Below are 22,786 nucleotides of genomic sequence, written 5' to 3' on the forward strand. Positions count from 1 at the left end.
AAGTCAATTAAGCATTTTTCTTTTGTTAATTAACCCACATTCCTTTTGGGATGTGGATTAATCCCTATGGTTGCACGTTTCCATCCCCAACACACAAAATGCTGAAGGTATATAAAACCCTAGAATTTTTTTTTTCTATTGAGATACAAGTATTATACATTAAGGAAAATCAATATTTGAAAGATCCGGCTCCAACCATCCGAGCTCACGGTTGAGATGGAAGATAAGAAAATAAAAGCATGTTCTCTAAGATTAATACGGTTTTTTCGTAAAGAGTCATGAGTTTCAGACTCAATTTTTTTCACTTGGTTTGTACTCAGCTGATGTGGAAGGTCACAAAATCATAGATCATTTTCTTCGGGATACACAAGGAAAAAAGATCTATGGTTCTATGCTCTTGGTACATCAGCCGAGTACAGACTGAGTGAAAACACTTGAATCCAAAACTCATTAGCCTTTCATAAATCTAAGCAGGTTTCATATAAATCTCTCTTGAAAATCCCTAGGATTATTCTTCAATCTTAGCTTTTGCCTTTGATGGAGAGCCTCAAACAATTCCTAATTTGCTTCTTAGATTTCGTTTATAAGCAATAATTTCAGACTATATGGGATTTAATTGAAAGATACTTAATGAGACTCATTGAAAAATGAAAAATAATTAGTTAATAACGAGGAGGTATAAGTGTAACTAACTATGATGTTGTTAGGAAGTACTGCTTATTTATTCAGTTGGTACTGTTAACGACGAGTCCATACTTAAAAGCTACATTGGGTCAAGTTATTTCTTGATAATAGGGACATAGTTTAGTGTATATAAAGGGCACATTGGGGGTATATATGGTCTTCATATAGTTAACAAAAATAGTTGTTACGAGGAGGTTAATATGGAGAAGCTTGCGTCAAAGTATAACATGGAAACACTTGAAAAGTTCGGTACAAACCTTACAAACATGGCAAAGGAGGTAACCCATATGTTTCCCAAATACACTCAAATTTGTAGATCTATGATCATAGTTTTAAAACTCGTCTTGACGTCTCGTCCATAAACAAGACCGAGTTGTCTCAGACGAGATATTCAATTTATCTGAGTTGTCTTAAATAAGATTTTAAAAAATGCTTGAGAATTAGAACAAACCATGTCTCTGAGATGACTGGTCAATTTGTCTTGTTGGTGGATGTTACCAAGACAACTTGGACGAGATTTAAAACCATGTCTATCATTCAGTTTCATTATTATAAGCGGCTACTATTTTTGTTTTTTTTTATGTTTTATGGCACATATATATATGCCTTTTAAGTGTTTTCATGGCATATATGTGTTCAGGATAAACTGGATCCAGTTATAGGGAGGCAAGAACAGATCGAACGAGTAATCCAAATCTTGTGCAAGCGCAGAAAGAACAATCCATGCCTAATTGGAGAGTCTGGTGTCGGTAAGACAGTAATTGCGGAAGGTCTCGCCCAACGAATTGTGAAGGTTGAAGCCCCAAAAAAACTGCACAAAAAGATGGTGAGTGTACACACTAAGATAAGGAGTTTTGGATCAGTTAAAGAACGTGATTAATGGGTAAAAATTATTGGAAAATAGTAGATAGTAGTAGCCTATTCTACAATTCTTCTAAAATAAAAAGGTGTTTTAATTTTGACATTTGTACTGCAATTCAGGTAATTTCTATTGATATGGGACGTCTCATTGCTGGTGCATCAAGTCGTGGAGAATTTGAAGGAAGGTTAGTGAAGGTGATTGATGAAGTAAAAGGAAGTAATGGTGATATAATACTCTTTATAGATGAAGTGCACACTGTAATTGGAGCAGGAGGAGGATCAGAAGCGCTTGACGCAGCTAATATCTTGAAACCAGCTCTTGCGAGAGGCGAATTAAAGGTAGTTTCAGTAGCCTCAAATAGAAGAAAACGAAGAACATCTTAAATAAATTGTGTATTCTTATAACCATTTAATTAAGATAGTGAAGTTTAGAATTCTAGTATCTTTGAGAATGTAGTCTTTTATTAGTCTTGATTAATCTCAAAATGCAACCCAAAAAAAAAAAAAATTGTCGTGCATCGGTGCCACAACATTAGGCGAATTCAAGTATCTTTGAGAATGTAGTCTTTTATTAGTCTTGATTAATCTCAAAATGCAACCCAAAAAAAAAAAAATTGTAGTGCATCGGTGCCACAACATTAGGCGAATTCAAGAAGCACATCGAGAAAGATTCAGCTATGGAAAGGCGATTCCAACCAGTAAAAGTGCCCGAACCATCTGTTGTGGAAACAATACAGATACTGCAAGGTTTACGTGTGCGATACGAGAATCATCATAATGTTCGATATGCAGAGGAGGCTTTAGTGTCTGCGGCAAAATTGTCAAAACAGTACATTAGGTAGGTAAAGGTTACGTTCAACGCGATCGAGAACTTTGAATTAATTCTATTTCATTAATCTTAAACTGATTCTTAAAGGATCTTATATGTGGTTCAGTGATCGCTTTCTCCCGGATAAGGCTATCGACTTAATTGATGAAGCGGGTTCTCGTGTATATCTTTGTCAAACAAGTGAATCGGGTCCAATTCCAATTGTGACAGAAATGGACATACAACATCTTGTATCATCCTGGACTGGGATTCCTCTTGAGAAACTTTCTAGCGAAGATTCCGAACGTCTCCTTAATATGGAAAATATTCTGCAAAAGCATGTCATTGGCCAGGAAGCTGCTGTCACTTCCATATGTCGTGCCATACGTCGTGCCCGTGTTGGCATAAGAGACCCCAATCGTCCAATTGCTTCGTTATTATTTACTGGACCAAGTGGTGTGGGAAAGACCGAATTAGCCAAAGTTTTGGCTGCAGAGTACTTTGGTTCAAAGGAAGCCATGATAATGCTTGACATGAGTGAATATTATGGTAGACATACAGTTTCGAAGCTCATAGGCTCACCGCCTGGGTACATTGGGCATGACAACTGTGGCCAGCTGACCGATGCCATTCGCCGCCGACCACATACTGTCATCCTCTTTGATGAGATTGAGAAAGCTCATAGTGATGTCTTCAACACCATGCTTCAGATTATGGATGATGGAAGGTTGACCGATGGTAAGGGTCGTACCGTAGATTTCAAGAATACCGTGCTTATAATGACATCAAATATTGGTAGTAGTGTGGTGGGGAAGGGAGATGATCAGACTCGAGTGGATCAAGTCAATGTCAAGGTAGCCGATGAACTTAAGAAGTTATTTCGACCAGAGTTTCTGAACAGGTTGGATGAAGTGATTATATTCCGTGGGCTGACAAAGCTGGAAATAAGGCAGATTGTGGATATAATGCTAACGATGTTTCTGAAAGGCTGAAAGAAAGGGAAATTAAGCTTGAGATAACCAGAAGGTTCAAGTTCATGGTGGCTGAAGAAGGATATTGTCCAATATATGGAGCGAGGCCACTGAGGAGGACAATAGTGAGGCTTCTCGAGGACAGTTTGGCTAATTCGATGTTGAATGGAAATATAAATGAGGGAAGTTCGGTAACGGCAGACATCAACTCTGATGGTGATGTGGTGGTTTACAACAATTGTCACGTTTAGTAGAAAATTTAAGCTCTTTTGCATCCTAGGTTGTAGTTTTTAAGATCGTTAGAGTACAGTTTGTCAGCATAGTTATTTAGCAATGCCTTGCATAGGCAAGAAGCATATTAATGTCTTTTCTATGTTCTGCTTATATTGATGTTTATCATATTAGAATACTAAAGTCCTTGCAAAGGCATCAAGCGGATTAAGGTATATTGGGTTTTGATTGCTATTTTGCAAATTCAAATTCATGATTTTATTTTCTCGGTCATCCACAGTTAACTTCAGAATCTTGAAAACCAATAAAAAAACATCCTTATTTCTTGAAATCTTTACAAAATTTCTCCAAAGTTCAATTACATAAACAAACCACATCAACAAACAAATGCAAATTTTTTTTTTTCATACATAGGATTAATGACTGCTTATTAAATACCACGACAAACTTTACTTACACTCTCAAATCTAATTTCTATGAAACTGAAAGGTAGATCAGAACACTTCGGGCAGTGGTCTTCCTTTGATAAATGCCTTGAACAGTACAAGCGATCTCTCTGGCTGAGAGAATGGAGCTTCATGAGAAGCGCCTCTTATAGTAGCAAACGAAAGGATATTACCATACACTTGAGTCCATCCACCAACCTAAAAAAATAAAAACCCATAGAGAATATTAAATGAAAATTAATAAAACAGCAAGAAATTCAAATACATAGATTCTCAAAATGTTGAATTTCATTACATCACCTGTTGCCCTTCAAACCAAACTCTGTAAGGAACAGTTGTGTTAAGTCCCAACTGCTTTGCTAATCCATGGACTAGTGTCTGACTCCCAGTTAATGGGGTAACAGAATCTTGATCACCGCTGTATATGAAAAACCGATATGGAGAACATATACATCTCTTTCTTCTAAGATAAAGATCATTGATGAAGGAGATTGAAGTCCAAATAGAAGTTTACCTGTAGACCAAAACTGGGATTCCAGCCTTGATGATTGAACCGACAATGTTGATTGTAGGTATCTCAATGTCAAGAAAACAAAATTTTCTAGATAAGGAAAAAAAAAACGGAAATGATTCAATGCTAATGTGGACAACTTCTCGATCCGATTGTTATTAGATTGAGTTTCGATAAATAAATAAAATTTGAACTGATACAATATGGAGTCTGGTCCAAACCTTATCGGATGAATAATGATTTTCTGACACCCCCATCACAGAATCGTAGATAATTTGTCTCAAATTACACATTATTATAAACTTTTTCTTGTGTATCCCAAGGCAAATGATCAATAATTTTGTGTGATGAGGGTGTATGTTAGAGTGGGCATTAGATTATCACGAACCCATTTCAATGCGACTAAAAGATAAAAGGGGCTGTAGGTGTAGAGCCAATTGTCATCATTGAATCTAAAAGAAAACGAGAGAAATGTACGATAAACCATCTGTTAAAGTAATAGTAATTTCATAATAAAATTGACAATGATTCAATTATTATTGATGTTCCAGTACAACACATGGAATGCTTTATAAAGAAATTAGGAGCTGAATGGTGGTGCAAATAATGCAATGTAATTAAGTGTGGCCCCCAATTTCGTTGGAATAGTCCCACCCCACGTGGGAGACTGCTAGTGAATTCCCCAACATACTGTCAGAATAAAATGCTCTTAAAATTGTACTGAGTTGGTAGTTCTATTAGATCATACCAAATTGGCTAATTGTTGAAATAACACTCCACGTAGCACTGATAGTATACTCTCTTTTTTTCTGAGTAGTGATATACTGCCCTGCATTGGACATTGTATTCAACATTATACTGACAATGCATAAATAATTGTAGATTTATTTTCTCAAGATATAAATTAAAAAATCAATCGTGTTTTTTTTTTTTTTTGGTTGAAGAATGGATCTAAACTGACTTCCTTCAACACTGCTCTGATGTGGCAGTATACAAAGAATTATAATTTTTTTCTCGAGATAGAAGGAAGAAAAATCTACGGGTCTATGCACACTGCCACGTCACCGCAATGTTATTAGTAGTGTCAAAGGAAGTCAATTAAGCATTTTCCTTTTGTTAATTAACCCACATTCCTTTTGAGATGTGGATTAATCCCTATGGTTGCACGTTTCGATCCCCAACACGCATAATACTGAAGGTGCAGAAAACCCTAGAATTTTTTTTTTTTGTTGAGATACAAGTATTATACATTAAGGAAAATCAATATTTGAAAGATTCGACTCCAACCATCCAACCTGACAGTTGGGATGGAAGATAAAAAAAAAATAAAAACATGTTCTCTAAGATTAATACGGTTTTTTCATCAAGAGCCATGATTTTCAGACTCAATTTTTTTCACTCGGTCTGTACTCGGCTGATGTGGCAAGGGCACAAAACCATAGATCGTTTTCTTTGGGATACACAAGGAAAAAAAGATCTATGGTTCTATGCCCTTGGCACATCAGCCAAGACAGACTGAGTGAAAAACACCCGAGTCCAAAACTCATTAGCCTTTCATAAATCTAAGCAGGTTTCATATAAATCTCTCTCTTGAAAATCTCTAGGATTATTCTTCAATCTTAGCTTTTGCCTTTGATGGAGAGCCTCAAACAATTCCTAATTAACTGCTTAGATTTCGTTTATAAGCAATAATTCAGACTATATGGGATTTAATTGAAAGATACTTCATGAGACTCGTTGAAAAATGAAAAATAATTAGTTAATAACGAGGTGGTATAACTGTAACTAACTATGATGTTGTTAGGAAGTAGTGCTTATTCGTTCAGTTGGTGTTGTTAACGAGGAGTCCATACTTAAAAGCTACATTGGGTCAAGTAATTTCTTGATACTAGGGACAAAGTTTAGCGTATAAAAAGGGCACATTGGGGGGATAGTCTTCATATAGTTTTTTTTTTTTTAAATAGTTGTTACGAGGAGGTTTATATGGAGAAGCTCGCATCAAAGTATAACATGGAAACACTTGAAAAGTTCGGTACAAACCTTACAAACATGGCAAAGGAGGTAACCCATATGTTTCCCAAATGCACCTCAAATTTATAGATCTATGATTATGGTTTTAAAACTCGTTTTGACAGCTCGTCTCATCCATGAACAAGACCGAGTTGTCTCGGATGAGATATTCAATTTATTTGAGTCGTCTTAGACAAGATTTTAAAAAATGCCTGAGAATTAGAACAAACCATGACTTTGAGACGACTTGTCAACTTGTCTTGTTGATGGATGATACCAAGACAACTTGGATGAGATTTAAAACCATGTCTATGATTCAGTTTCATTATTATAAGCAGCTCTTTAAGTACTATTTTTTTAATATGTTTTATGGCACATATATATGCCTTTTGAATGTTTTTATGGCATATATGTGTTCAGGATAAACTGGATCCAGTTATAGGGAGGCAAGAACAGATCGAACAAGTAATCCAAATCTTGTGCAAGCGCAGAAAGAACAATCCATGCCTAATTGGAGAGCCTGGTGTCGGTAAGACAGTAATTGTGGAAGGTCTCGCCCAACGTATTGTGAAGGCTGAGGCCCCAAAAAAACTGCACAAAAAGATGGTGAGTGTAGACACTAAGATTAGGAAGTTTGGATCAGTTAAAGAAAGTGATTATTGGGTTAAAATAAAAAGGTGTTTTAATTTTGATATTTGTACTGCAATTCAGGTAATTTCTATTGATATGGGACGTCTCATCGCTGGTGCATCAAGTCGTGGAGAATTTGAAGGAAGGCTAGTGAAAGTGATTGAGGAAGTAAAAGGAAGTAATGGTGATATAATACTCTTTATAGATGAAGTGCACACTGTAATTGGAGCAGGAGGATCAGAAGCGCTCGATGCTGCTAATATCTTGAAACCAGCTCTTGCGAGAGGCGAATTAAAGGTAGTTTCAGTAGCCTCAAATAGAAGAAAACGAAGAACATCTTAAATAAATTGTGTCTTCTTATAACCATTTAATTAAGATAGTGAAGTTTAGAATTCTAGTATCTTTGAGAATTTAGTCTTTTATTAGTCTTGATTAATCTCAAAATGCAACCCAAAAAAAAAATTGTAGTGCATCGGTGCCACAACATTAGGCGAATTCAAGAAGCACATCGAGAAAGATTCAGCTATGGAAAGGCGATTCCAACCAGTAAAAGTGCCCGAACCATCTGTAGTGGAAACAATACAGATACTGCAAGGTTTACGTGTGCGATACGAGAATCATCATAATGTTCGATATGCAGAGGAGGCTTTAGTGTCTGCGGCAAAATTGTCAAAACAGTACATTAGGTAGGTAAAGGTTACGTTCAACGCGATCGAGAACTTTGAATTAATTCTATTTCATTAATCTTAAACTGATTCTTAAAGGATCTTATATGTGGTTCAGTGATCGCTTTCTCCCGGATAAGGCTATTGACTTAATTGATGAAGCGGGTTCTCGTGTATATCTTCGTCAAACAAGTGAATCGGGTCCAATTCCAATTGTGACAGAAATGGACATACAACATCTTGTATCATCCTGGACTGGGATTCCTCTTGAGAAACTTTCTAGCGAAGATTCCGAACGTCTCCTTAATATGGAAAATATTCTGCAAAAGCATGTCATTGGCCAGGAAGCTGCTGTCACATCCATATGTCGTGCCATACGTCGTGCCCGTGTTGGCATAAGAGACCCCAATCGTCCAATTGCTTCGTTATTATTTACTGGACCAAGTGGCGTGGGAAAGACCGAATTAGCCAAAGTTTTGGCTGCAGAGTACTTTGGTTCAAAGGAAGCCATGATAAGGCTTGACATGAGTGAATATTATGGTAGACATACAGTTTCGAAGCTCATAGGCTCACCGCCTGGGTACATTGGGCATGACAACGGTGGCCAGCTGACCGATGCCATTCGCCGCCGACCACATACTGTCATCCTCTTTGATGAGATTGAGAAAGCTCATAGTGATGTCTTCAACACCATGCTTCAGATTATGGATGGTGGAAGGTTGACCGATGGTAAGGGTTGTACCGTAGATTTCAAGAATACCGTGCTTATAATGACATCAAATATTGGTAGTAGTGTGGTGGGGAAGGGAGATGATCAGACTCGAGTGGATCAAGTCAATGTCAAGGTAGGCGATGAACTTAAGAAGTTATTTCAACCAGAGTTTCTGAACAGGTTGGATGAAGTGATTATATTCCGTGGGCTTACAAAGCTGGAAATAAAGCAGATTGTGGATATAAGGCTGAACGATGTTTCCAATAGGCTGAAAGAAAGGGAAAGATAACTGAAAGGTTCAAGGACATGGTGGCTGAAGAAGGATATTGTCCAATCTATGGAGCGAGGCCACTGAGGAGGACAATAGTGAGGCTTCTCGAGGACAGTTTGGCTAATTCGATGTTGAATGGAAATATAAATGAGGGAAGTTCGGTAACGGCAGACATCAACTCTGATGGTGATGTGGTGGTTTACAACAATTGTCATGTTTGGTAGAAATTTAAACTCTTTTGCATCCTAGGTTGTAGTTTTTAAGATGGTTAGAGTGAAGTTTGTCCGCTTAGTTATTTAGCGTGGCCTTGCATGGCAAGAAGCATGTTAATGTCTTTTCTATGTTCTGCTTATATTGATGTTTATCATATTAGAATATTAAAGTCCTTGCAAAGGCATCAAGCGGATTAAGGTATATTGGGATTTGATTGCTATTTTGCAAATTCAAATCCATGGGTTTATTTTCTCGATCATCCACAGTTACCTTCAGAATCTTGAAAACCAATAAAAAAAACATTCTTATTTCTTGAAATCTTTACAAAATTTCTCCAAAGTTCGATTACATAAACAAACCCGATCAACAAACAAATGCAATTTTTTTTTCATACATAGGATTAATGACTGCTTTACTTATTAATTACCACGACAAACTTTACTTACACTCTCAAATCAAATTTCTATGAAACTGATCAGTAGATCAGAACACTTCGGGCAGTGGTCTTCCTTTGAGAAATGCCTTGAACAGTACAAGCGATCGCTCTGGCTGAGAGAATGGAGCTTCATGAGAAGCGCCTCTTATAGTAGCAAACGAAAGGATATTACCATACACTTGAGTCCATCCACCAACCTATGAAAATAAAAACCCATAGAGAATATTAAATGAAAATTAATAAAAGAGCAAGAAATTCAAATACATAGATTCTCAAGATGTTGAATTTCATTACATCACCTGTTGCCCTTCAAACCAAACTCTGTAAGGAACAGTTGTGTTAAGTCCCAACTGCTTTGCTAATCCATGGACTAGTGTCCGACTCCCCGTTAATGGGATGACAGAATCTTGATCACCACTATATATGAAAAACCGATATGGAACATAAATATGGAGAACATATACATCTCTTTCTTCTAAGATAAAGATCATTGATGAAGGAGATTGAAGTCCAAATAGAAGTTTACCTGTAGACCAAAACTGGGATTCCAGCCTTGATGATTGAACCGACAATGTTGATTGTAGGTATCTCAATGTCAAGTAGTTCATAATCGAGGATACTGTGGATCAACATATTATATAAAATAATCAAACAAATGAACCAAATAATTTAGATTTTACATAATTTTTGTGGAAAGCTTGAAAATTTTAACATGGAAACATTTTCTGTCCAAGTCTCACTAATATGGTGATCTTAATTCTTGGTGATGAGGATCGCCAAATTGGTGTGACATTGGGTGTGGGCGAGGCTTCTCTTGTATTGATCGGACTATAAAAATATCTGACGATAATGCTTATTAGATGATCATAGATTCTCCTACTTTATTTACAGGAGTGAAAGAGAGTTACTTGCTACAAACAGTCCATCTGTTAACCCCTACAAGACGGGCATGGAGAGCCTTCTGCACATCCCGACGGTTCAAATAATTCACTGTTTCATCTTCAACGCAGACATCTATCCTCTCTGTAACTTGCTGTAGTATAAGAAAGACCACAAAATTAAGAACAGAAGAACAATCGAAAAGGTGGGAGAAAAAGTCACTAAACAGGATTAATCTAACCTGAGGACTAATAATCTTGGATTGGGAGAGCACAGATGATATACAGACATCAAGGGTTACATCGTAATTGTCTACAAATTTACTGGTTTCTTTGTTCACTTGGTTCATCACTCTAGAACAAATAGGAGAAACAGAACCTCTGTAGTACTCGCCCACGTAACGAGAATAGTTACATGATGTGGTGAAAGTTCTGTATGTAGAATCTGATATCAAACCATGAGACCAGAAGTACTCGGCCCTTGAATTGAAGTCGGTAGCGAATTCTAGAACTGGGTTACCCAACTGTAATGGAAGAAAAATCAATTCAGCCCAACAAAAACAGAAGGATTAAGAATCTTAATCTCTCTTTATCACAAAGTTCAAAAAAAAAAAAAAGTTTTTTTTTATTGAAAAAAATTGTAACAAAATGGAGAAAACAGGATTCCTTTAGCTGACCCCAAATATGTGGGATAAGCTTTGAATAATGATGGTGGATATTCCAAAAACCCATGTTGGAAATTATCAAAATGTCGATAAATTCGTTCATTTCGAGAGCATATTTATCAAGAAAAGATCAAAATTTTCATTTTTGTACTACTCACAGCAATTCCTTTCAGATTGAACAACTTCTCCTTCTTGTTGAATTGAATCATGAGCTCCGCTAGTTGAGGAACGTAATGACCTGGTTGGTAATAAGGGAAAAGTTTTAGAATCATCTCTGTGGACACCGATTCAATTAAACAAGATGGAAATTGTTTGATAAAAAAATATACCTGCATAGCTTTCCCCTGTGATGAACAAATCCCTATGCTTGTATTGTGGAAACTTGAGGAACCAACGTTGCAGGAACACAAGATTGTCTCTGGCTTAAGAACACAATGGAGACAACAGTTTCAGAATTCAAATACAATGAGACTTACACAGACCCCATAATGTGGAATCCAACATTACCCATTGTATAACATTAGAGGAATCCATCATCACTAGATACCATAAATGGAACTACAGAAAAGTTTTAAATTTTAAGTGAACTTTTGCTTCTTGGGTTTTATTTCAATTGTTAAAAATTGAATCATAGATCTCTCTACATGTCATTTAAAAGAAAGTTGAACTTGAAACTGATGAAACATGCCTGTTGTTTTGTCACCCACAGTGATAGATGACGTATCAGTGGAATAAGAGAAACCAACCCCTACTGGTGCCTCTAAGTATAACATGTTTGCTTCTGCAAATAAGAGTGAAAATTGAAAAAAGATGAGTCTTTTAGTTGATTTTTCACACCAATCTATGCAGAAAAGAGAGAAAAAAAGAAGCTCTTTTGATGGGTACCAGTGTTCCAACTATACTCATTTCTTACTAAAACCACTCCACTTGGTCTAAAAGGCCCATTTTCAGAGAAAGCCCCAACACCCAGAGAAGAGCAACCAGGACCTACAAAAGAAAACCCAACAACACATTCAAAACCAGAACAAAAAGCAAGAACAAAAAAGATAGACTTTTTTTCAATCTTTTTTCCTTTGTTCATTCATTTAAATTTTTATCTTTTTGAACTTTTTCTGGACAAAGAAAAACAATTGAAGTAAATGGAAAGTTTCAGACCTCCATTTAACCAAAGAACAAGAGGCTTTGAGGTTGGATCTGTCTCTGCTTCAACAAAGTAGTAAAAGAGAGCTCTTTGTTTCTTCTCATCCACAGTAACATAGCCTGAAAATTGCTGAAAACTCACTTGGGGTTGCCCTGGCAATACTACAATCTTGTCATTTGGAGGTAGAAAGGACTCTACTTCCATTGGAAAGCATAGCTGAAGCAGAGTAATAGCCATTGCCATGGTTTTCCATGATAGGGACTCCATCATTCAGAAGAGAGAGAGAGAGAGAGAGAGACAGGCAGTTGAGATGTTGCCAAGGGGGGGGAGGGGGGGGCATTAAATAAACAAGTGAGATGTTTAGAAGACTAAAATGTTCTTTTTTAAAATGTCTTCTAGTGGGTGTCTTGATACAACACCTCAAGTAATCTTATTAAAAATAACTTTTAGGATAATTAAACATCATCCTGTTTTGTTTTGTTTTTTTTTTTTTTGAATTAAGCAAACCTCAATCTAAGGTTATAAATTATCATGCATGCCGTCTATGGGCTCCATTTGATTGCCACTGTTGCTAAAAATATAAAATTTTCAAGGTTTTATGATGCAATAATACATTTTTATGGCGCAAAAGTAGCCATTCAAAGTTAAAACAAGCCCTAAAATTTAAAATTGTGAATGAAAAATGTGATAATTAGGGAGAAATGTATTAGCTGTTTATTTGCTATTTGCTTAGTGTTGCTTTTATTGGGAAATGCATTTCTTAGATGTATAATTTCATATTTTGTAGGGACAATCATTTTCCCTCCTTAACTTTCACCCAACCACCTAGGAAAATTATTTTTTTTCCGGAAAGAAAAACAATGATGTTATTCTCTCATGATTACCCTACCCATAGATTATAAATCAAACCCCTTTTTTTTGAAATTTTCCTAGGCGTAATTAAACATTTTCTAAAGCCATTCATGTTGTCGTGGTCATTTTTCCAAGGAAATGACTTTCATTAAAAATATTTTTCAACAATCATATATACTTCCAAAGTCAATGATACGGTGGAAAAGATAACTAATTTTCCAATCAATGGAGAGCCTAATGGGTCGGTCAAGATAGGAGATAAAACACAAATTTCCTAGAAGTTAGAACTAATCTTCTAGGAAATACTATACTTTTTCCTTATATGTTTTTCTTGGGAATCAACCTCAACCCTCTTTGCTTTAGAGTCACAGTTACGTTGTTGGAGATATGTGGGAGGGGGTTGTATACTAAAAAAATTGCAATAATTTACAATTGTCTGATTTTAAATTGGCAACCAAGCATCAACAAAAAAAATTAGACAATATACAAAGAGAAGACTACACTTGAATACCCATCGAGGGTTAGTTAAGATGGTAAGAAACAATCAAGTGTGCTCTCTAAGTCGTGATTTCGAATCTCTATATGTCCTTCTCCAAAAGAGTCTTGATACATAATGATTTTCATTCCTATAATAACGTTAGGTGTCTATGTCACACACTTTTATTGGAATTCAAACATATTGGACAACATCATAACACTTAAACAGTGTGGGATGGTAGATTAGTATAAAAAAAAAAGATATAGATACTCTCGAGACTAGCAACAAAAAAAAGACTAAACCCAAAGAAAATCTCATATAAATTTAATTTTGTGGATTTAAATTTGGATCATATAGAAGTGGATACTACTTACAAATTAATTTATTAAAATGCGAATTTTAATTAATTTTGTGTCATTTGTTAAAAGAAATTTAAAAGAAAGAAGAAAAAAAAAAAAGCATCTTCTTTCCTTCTTTCAAACCTAAAAGGTAATAGGTGCCAAGGTGGGTGGGGTGGGGTTAGTAGCTTTTCTCTGACTTGAAAATGGGAACAAAAAGCTTGGATAAACAGCCAAGAAAAGTCAAAAAATATGGTTTCTTTAACAAATTACACTCGAGAGTCTGAGTATTAAACGACAAAACTTGGTCCGTTATTCCTGTATTTTGACAACCTGCGGACAGCTACTCCAATCCAAATATTGAAAAGGACCAGACGTTAATACTGTTTCTCGAAATGACGTTAGAGACATATTTGGGAATCTACAACTCTACTATATTATACTTTGTTGTCTCATCTTCTCACACGATCACGATCAGATCACTTGATTGGTTTTTGTTAAGTCATCCATCTTTGTGATTGGTTTTTTGTTAGGTCATCCATCCTTGGACACAAACCATCTAATCAATCATATACTTCTACTTCAACTATATATATTCTTGATTCTGTCGTATCTCCCGTTCAGATCACATGATCAATCAAATCTATGGGAAATTGTGAACCTAAAGATTGTTTTTTTTAATAAAAATACTTTTTTTACTTACTTAGTAAGATTTTATTCGAAATTGTGATCTTAAAAGATTATTTTTTTAATGAAAAATACATTTTTTACTTAATAAGATTTCAAGTATTACTAAAATACGTTAAGTTCACGTCAATTACCACGTTAACAATTCAACACCACAGCCCTCTATATTTCATGGAAAAACTCATATAAAAAATATATATTTTTTGAATTTGATTTAATGTTTTGAAATTAGATAACTATCAAACTTTTAAATTTAAAATTAAAATTCAATAGAATTTTTTTTTTTTTGGCATCAAATCATGTTTTTGGATGTTGCAAGATGAACTCAACACCTTTGGTAGAATTAAAATTTCTTACTAAGTTAGTAATGTTACTTTTCCTGAAATTATCAACTTTGAAAATGATTATTTCATTAGAGGGTTGTTTTGGGTGCTGCTAAACATTGTATATTTTTAATGATGGCACCCTCTTTTCATAACTTCTTCCACTAAAGATATTTGTTGGTTTGGGTTTATACCCATGTCAACAGTGCTTGGGACCTATATGATTTTGTGCACTTGCCACATCAGCCTCGTCGTCATGATGTATAATTTAGCGTGTCATGTTAACATCAATCTTCTTTAATTATTACATTTTATAGTTCATTGGCATTTTTAATACATAATTCATATAGCGGAAGCAACATTTCTTTTCTTGGTAGGCATACCAACAATAAGCATAGTTTCTTGGACTTTTGTCTTTATTAATTTTAGCAAAATCAATTGAGTCATGTTGGGGATTGTGTTTCACACTGGGTTGATGAGGAGGTGCACACATAACAATAAGAATAATGTTAAAGTGACCTCAAGATTGAATCTTACATCACACACTCGAACATGAAAATATATAAGAATCATAAATGACTTTCTTTGAGATAAGAGTGAAAAATCATCTATGATTCCTATCCATTTTCACGACAGGGTGTGTGATGTGAGATCCAATCTTGAGGTCAGTCCAGCAAGATTCTAACAATAATTAATTTTTACTTGTATCTCAAGAAAATTGATCTATGGCAATTACATTTCCAAGTCTTATTAGAGACACTGAGACCTTCATGGCGAGGAGATCAATTCAAATGAAATACCTATCTAAACCATGAATTGGATGTCGAACACAAATACGGAGAAATATTAATGATGATCACCCACTGAGTCTCCACTTGAGTAGATCTTCTAAGCAGGGACACAGATTGGTGGGTCCCATCACTTAAAAACACACATGGCGTAAGTTAGCAAGGACTACTCAAATACCCTATAAGGGGGGTGGCAGGTACCTTGGATTTCGTGGGATCCTGAAAGTAAGACACTATTATACTCCAACATTCCATTTTTTAATGTCTTTTGATATTTCTTTGGGAACCACAGTTGTGTGGGACCCGTACTTTCCTCATGGAATTCCTCTAGTTCATCATTACTTATCTGTGCCGACCTCCACCATCAAATTTTATACTGTTGTCCAAGATCACATGAATCATATATTATATGATTTTACCTTTTTTTTCTGTAAAAAAGAAAAATATCTTTTCATTTCTTTCTCTTCTTTTAAGGATTTTTTTTTTTAATTTTTTATTTCAATTGTTATCTTGTGAAAAGCCTTACAACTTTTTTTTTAAATAATTGTTTTTCCATAGTTTAGGTCTAAGCACCTCTTTGTTCCTTCAACTCATTTCCCATTAAAATCCAATTTCCAAACTGTTTTAACTCTTGAAGGTTGAAGAAACTTTTAACTCAAGTTGTAGAGATATATTTGGACCCCTTCACATTTTGGTGAATAATTGAGTTATCTTGTATTTTTCAATTTTATGACATGCCTTGTTGTAGTATATGGTTTATATTAAGTGGAACACATATATAGAAAAAAGTAGATAAATGTTGAAGTGAAGTTGAAATAGAGAGAGGGGAGTGTTGCATTCCGAACGGAGCGAGGAACGCATAACGTACCGAAACTTACAAATTTCAAAAGTAAATTAGAAATTTTGAAGGAGACAAAATAGTTTTTTACAAAGAGCTATAATTATATATGTTAAAAGATGAATTGAAGATAAGGTTCGACAAATTAATTTGAAAGAAAAATTAAAGACTTTTTTGTTAAAAATTGAAGCTAAGAACTATGAGGTTATTTTCATTATTCTATAAGAGAAGAGGGTCGTCATTTTGAAAACATAAGGATATCTCAAATATTCACTTTAAGGTGTTTCTTCACATATTTAGTTGGGGGTAAAATTTTATACATTCAAATATTAAATTTAGAATGTATATTTATGTACATTCAAACTTATATTTTTTATTAGTGAACTTTTTTTTAATGAGTTTAGTAACTCGATGATAACGGGATATGAACACAAGTCTCTGATATCATCACCTAAAGATTTTACCAACAAAGCTAGCTGGCACCTGCAAGCTTCTCATAATAAGGTCGGTATATTTAAACTTATTAATATTCTCTACTTCTATTTTTAAAATTTATGAATATCTTCTTTGAGAAATGTTAGTTTAACTAATCTCATTGAGATCCCAGGCTTATTGAGTTCTTTGAAAAACCTACATGAGAGGAAAAATTGATTATAGTTCATTACTTGGTAAAGGGAAATCACATGTAAAAAATTATCTAATGTGAATCATTTGACAATAAATGACTCTTCCTTCATATGGTACTCCCAAAAGCCTCAGTAATACCTCTAGAATGACTAACATATGTATTCGGACTAGAGTTTTTCGTCTCCTTTACTAAATTTAATTTTAATTGGTTTACATTGAAATGGAATGTTCTAATATTGTCAAATGATCACTAATTTTGTCTTTCGATAATATTATTGATGTGAATCAAGTCACATTTGATTAATCTTTGGTCAAGGGAGAATTTCTAAAGTCTTAAAGATATAGCTCTGTGGTGTTACTTCGGAGAATTTCAAAAGTTTCAAAGGGTACAGTTCCTTGATGTTACTTTCTTGAAAGAGTCGTGATAATATGATACACGCCCCATCACATAATCATATATCAATTGTCTTAAGATACACAAGAAAACTAGTTATTATTTTGCATATCTCGAGGTGATTGATCTACGATTTTGTTATGGGGGCATATGTTAGAGGGGGTGTCAGAAAATCATTACATTACACTTCTTGAAATGAAGGGAAAAAAAAATCGAAATATTGATTACTTTTTCATTAGGGGAGATAAAGAGGGAAAAAAAGAAACTAAAAATAAATAAATGGAAAATTACTTTTATATATGTTTCATATTTTTGGGTTGTTTTAGATAATAGGACTATATATGATCTATGATTCTATCTACACGAGCTTATCGAAAAAATTAACGCCCTTTAATTTTTAAAGATTAACTTTAGTTTTCTAATTTAGGCAATTTGATTGCATAAATTGCACATGTCGTACCCTTGCGCCTTGGATAATGAGTTGGTATTGTCAAATGCCAATTCTTGGTTATTGTCTAGCACTTCCAAAGCAATTATTTCATTATTAGACAATCACCTTTTTTGTTTTTTTCTTTTTGTTTAGGGTAATGTAATCACCATCTCGATCTGAAAGTACTTCTTTCTATTCGGGATGGTCCTGAACCATCTTTTTTTTAATACACAAATATTATCTTGTCTCGTATATAATTGAATCAAGGGTAATAGTCAAAGATCTAATCCATGTTCATATCTTGATGTAACATTGTAATTGTGTTATTAGCGAAAGCTCACCATTTTTTCTACCCCCAACATATTCAATAGAGAAACCCTTTCCTTATTATGATAGCGAGGAAAAAGGCTTTATTTAAAGTTTGAGATCTTATTTTACGCATCTCAAGATCCTTTTGACGGTAGATGAGACTTGGTAAGTTCTTTTTTTCTCACTATCATAAAAGGCTAGTCGGACTCTATGCAATAATGTTAGTGGGTGAAATGATATAGGTGAACCCCCTTTATATTTATGTCAATATGCTTACCAAACTCTTTGTTTATTTATTTTATTTCCTAAAAAAAAATTCCTTTTTTTTATTTTTATTTTCGGACTTTGGTATGATTCGGTCAAAATAGAAATGATTTGTAAGCGACGTGGTGGAAGAAACATTTTTGCCACGCATGCGCCAGACAAGATTACGTGGCACATTGTGGCGACGTGGACAAGCATTTTAAGGAAGATGAACACAAAGTCCACAATATTACAGAGATCAAGTGGGCCCTATTGTATCTAAATTAGACGTAGTGCCTTCCTCTTGGTGGTGGGCCCAATGTAAACTTCATCCATCCATTAAAAAAAACAAAAGGAGGGGAAGAAAGTGACCCAAAAAAAAAAAAAAATTTGTGCACATAAAACCGCCCCAGCACAGTTCACACACACTTTATTATTTTAATTATGAGTTTCGATTAAGTACTTGAGGAATGAATTAACTACAAAGCCACAAGTACCATTGAGTGCCACATGGACAATAATTGTAGACACTTGATAAGGGGCAGAACGAGGATATTGCCATTGTGGGGGCAATCAAGAATAGAATTTTTTTTTTTTGGGAAAATTAAAAAATTACGGACTAATTAAGAGTGGAATTTTTTTTTTTTTTTTTTTGTAGGGAAAACAAATATAGATTTTTTATCCACCAATGAAATTTGTCACAATAACTTACTGATCCATAGACTTTAAAAATTCTTGTGGGGGCAAGTGCCCCCACTATAAATCCACCCCTACTCGACTCGATCATGAAAGTTTGATCCAGACTATTTTATCTATGACCCATTAATTTGACGATTTAGATTGAGTTCATCTCTTGTGAGTGTGTGTGGTAGGGTTGACAATTGTCTGAAATATATCTGATGTCTAAATCGATCTAATCTGAAAAAAATCATGAAAAATCTGATTTATTTGATTGGATTCGGATGTACTCAAATCCGATCTAAACTTATTTTAATAATTTTTTTATTCTTAATTTTATATAAATAAAACGTTTAGCCTTTTTGATTTTCCTCTACATTTGTAGTTGAAAAGTAAAATTTTAAAATTTTATATAATTTTATATTTTTTGAATATTGATAATTTGAAAATAAATTATCTGTTCGGATTAAGGATGAAATGAAACAGATCGAATTATGTTCACATATTCTTTAATCTGATTGAATTTGATACATGTTTTAAAAAATTTGAACCAATGTTTGAAGTGATACTGATCAAATACTGAACCAATCCGTTTGATAGTCCGTGTGTGGCGAGGTGTGGGGCTTCTCTAAAAGAAAATGGGAAACTGTTGGTTAGGGATGGGTCCCTTAACGAAAAGGATCGTTCCTCACGCGCGCTATTAGGCGCACATGGGCACCATGCGCATTTTAGATTTCTTCCATTCTTCTTGTCGTAACTTTATGTTTCTTTCGTATTAAGGAATTTGACTGTGGCACATATATTATCCACCATAGGCGCATTTTAGAACAAAACCTGCCACGCATGCGGCCTGGCCATCAGCCGCGTGAAGGAAACCCCCAATTTCCATCCATTTTAAAAGGACAAGAACTAGACACTGTGATAGGTGTGGGGCCCACTAAAGAGTGGACCAATAAAGGTTCACGACTTTTACGTATGCATATGTGGGTTCCATTTCCATATAGAAAGGAATCTGACTCTGTGGTGACATTCGTTGTGTGTGTGTGTGTCTGTTTCTTGGGATATGTGTCACACAAAAGATTGATAGTGTCATCGATGACATCATGAATTGTAAACCTCGAGATATGTTCATAGTTGAAAAATAAAGAAGATTTTTTTAATGGATAATGCTTAAGTAATATTACTCGTATGCCAGCCAATGAAAAGTATCTATGCATCCTACATACTTACACGCTCTTTTTTTATTACTACAATCAAAATGGTCCAATGTTACATTTTGGTACTCATTTACCTACTATAAAGAACAAAAACCTTAACATATCTAAGTGTTACACGTGTTTCAATTCTATTGAAAGGTAGATTAGATTAGAGAAGACTTTTACTCGGAGTAAGTGATATCCAAATCAGATCAACAGTCCAAACCTACTCGATTGTAGGTCAAAGTAAAAATAAATGTCTACTCGAATGAACATGACAAAATTGGTAAGCATGCGCGAATCTTGATCTATCCTTTCGTTTTTTAATTTAAATGATAAATCCCAAGAATCTAGGAGTGTTTAACAAAGTAATTATAATTCAGTATAACCAGATCTCGTGTTTGAAGGGATTAAAGAGGGAATTTCTAATCTGGAGAAACCCTTATAAGATGGGAGAGCATGGTTTTTAAACTCGTTCGAGATCGAGACGTATCGCTTGAGTTAACTCGGTATCAGAGCTGAACGAGACCAACTCACAAAGTCATTTTTTGATCGAGTTTTACGTCTCATAATGTAATTTTTTGAGTTATCTCACGAGACGTCTCAAACGTATCGGAAAACTCGTCCGAGACGACTCGGTATCGGATCTGAATGAGACGAGACGCGATACCGAGTTTAAAAACCATGTGGGAGAGAGAACAAAGGAAAAAATGATCATTTTCCTACTCCTAAACTGGTGAATGATCCTACATTTTCTTCTAATCTAATTAGAGTGTCAGAAAATTCTTAATAAATATTACATCGATGCCATCAAACGACAAAGGAAACATTCATTGGAGTTGTAGAATAGAGTTGATAGAGAATCTAGAATCACCTCTACGCCTTGAATTTATCTTTACACCCTTCTTTTAAGTGCGTACAATTTGAGCTGTTTTTCTTATTTATAGAAAATACTAGCATGTAATTGAATTTACTTTTATACCCTTATTTTCAATTTAAAACAAACCTTACAAATCCTCAATATAATTCGGGCACTTTGTATTTTTATAAGAAACAACTTCTATTTAAGGAATGTGTCAGCTTGCTAAGTTGGTGTAAGGCGGTGTTTGTTTGCGTTATTTTTCAGCGCTTATTGCTGAAAAAAATTAAATTCAGCACTTTTGTCAAAATAGCGCGTTTGTTTACTCTATATTTTCAACGCTTATTGTTGAAAATAAGTGAAAAAAAATCAGCACTATTTTGATGCTGAAAAAAAGTGCTGAAGCGGTAAGCACATCGCGTTTTTCAACATAGACAAGTAAGCCCTTTGTTTTTTTGAGCATGGACAAGTATGCCCTTATTCTTAAAAGGATATTACCTCTTATATCCCATGGATAAGTATATAAACACCCCACAAATTAATAAACCCACACCATAGCTAAATTATTTTGTCTTATATAGGTTAAAAGTTTTGGTATGAGTTGATTTTTGGTGAAGATGATCTCTAGAATGAGGAGATCATCCTCACAAAAAATCAGCACATCTTAAAACTTATAACCCTATTAAAACAAGCTCAAGAACCGTAAATTGTCCCTTTAAAAAAAAAAAACTATTTTTGACGAGTTAGAAGTTTCAAAATAGACTGATTTTTGGTGAGGATGATCTCTAGACCATATAGACCATCCTCTCTAAAAATTTGCTTATTCCAAAAACTTTAACCCATATAAAACAAAACAAAAAATGACTATAGTGTGGGTTGCCCTTATTAATACATAGGGTGCTTTTATAATTACACTTCCTTCATTTTCATCGAAAATTATTCATCCAAAATTAAGTTATTTTAAAGTTGATTTCAAATTTTGGTGACTTGTATGACATTATTATTTTTAATTTAAAATTTGTGGGCTTTTATAAATAGAAATTATTATTTATAAATTGAAGATTTGAGTATTATTTATTATTTAAAAATAAATTATATTTTAATTTTATAAGAAATAATATATTTTATTGTGTTTGATAATAAATAAGCATTTGAAACATGCAAACAATGTATAATATGATTGTAAGAGTAACAAAGATAATTTACCAGTTTCAACAATGTGTAACAAACATGATTCAGCATCTAAACAAACAACTTTTTCAGCACTTAAATTCAACGCTTATAAGTTTCAGCGCTTAATGCTATTCAGCACTTATTTTTTTCAGTTTAACAAACATCACTTAATTCTACAAATGTTCAAAAGGATTTAAAACCAGTCTTGAGTTGACCTACTAAATTTATCTTTAAAAAAATGGTCTTTTATGTAGAAAGCTACTATTGTCACACCAAATTTTACTAATGCCCCACTAATTCTTATGTAAATCACCAAAGAATTGCACACAGTTGATGTGGCAATAGTAATTCTATTTATTTAAGGTTCATAAGAGGTCTAAATAGGTAAAACCATAAATATGGTCACAGGGAATGCATTTTTTTAACAATAAATAATTTTT

At 34.3% G+C, this 22,786-nt stretch overlaps 1 protein-coding gene and 2 pseudogenes across 1 annotated transcript; 2 read left to right on the plus strand and 1 right to left on the minus strand.

Annotated features, from left to right (window-relative positions):
• The first annotated feature begins 911 nt into the window (after positions 1-911).
• LOC147400789 (chaperone protein ClpC1, chloroplastic-like) lies at positions 912-3,628 on the plus strand (annotated as a pseudogene).
• A 2,894-nt stretch (positions 3,629-6,522) lies between these two features.
• Positions 6,523-9,036, plus strand: LOC147400790 (chaperone protein ClpC1, chloroplastic-like; annotated as a pseudogene).
• A 257-nt stretch (positions 9,037-9,293) lies between these two features.
• Positions 9,294-12,449, minus strand: LOC147400791 (serine carboxypeptidase-like 45). Its single transcript, XM_086441816.1, has 10 exons — positions 12,148-12,449; positions 11,878-11,979; positions 11,681-11,773; positions 11,322-11,414; positions 11,151-11,230; positions 10,570-10,851; positions 10,358-10,482; positions 9,976-10,068; positions 9,749-9,866; positions 9,294-9,646 (listed from the first exon to the last, which is right to left on the minus strand). The coding sequence occupies exons 1-10, from the start codon at positions 12,401-12,403 to the stop codon at positions 9,497-9,499; spliced, it is 1,392 nt and encodes a 463-aa protein (XP_086297942.1). The 5' UTR covers positions 12,404-12,449; the 3' UTR covers positions 9,294-9,496.
• Between the last annotated feature and the right edge of the window lie 10,337 nt (positions 12,450-22,786).

The sequence above is a fragment of the Akebia trifoliata genome, chromosome 5, assembly GCF_017979445.1.
Source record: "Akebia trifoliata isolate Shusen 1 chromosome 5, ASM1797944v1, whole genome shotgun sequence".
NCBI classification, from domain to species: domain Eukaryota; kingdom Viridiplantae; phylum Streptophyta; class Magnoliopsida; order Ranunculales; family Lardizabalaceae; genus Akebia; species Akebia trifoliata.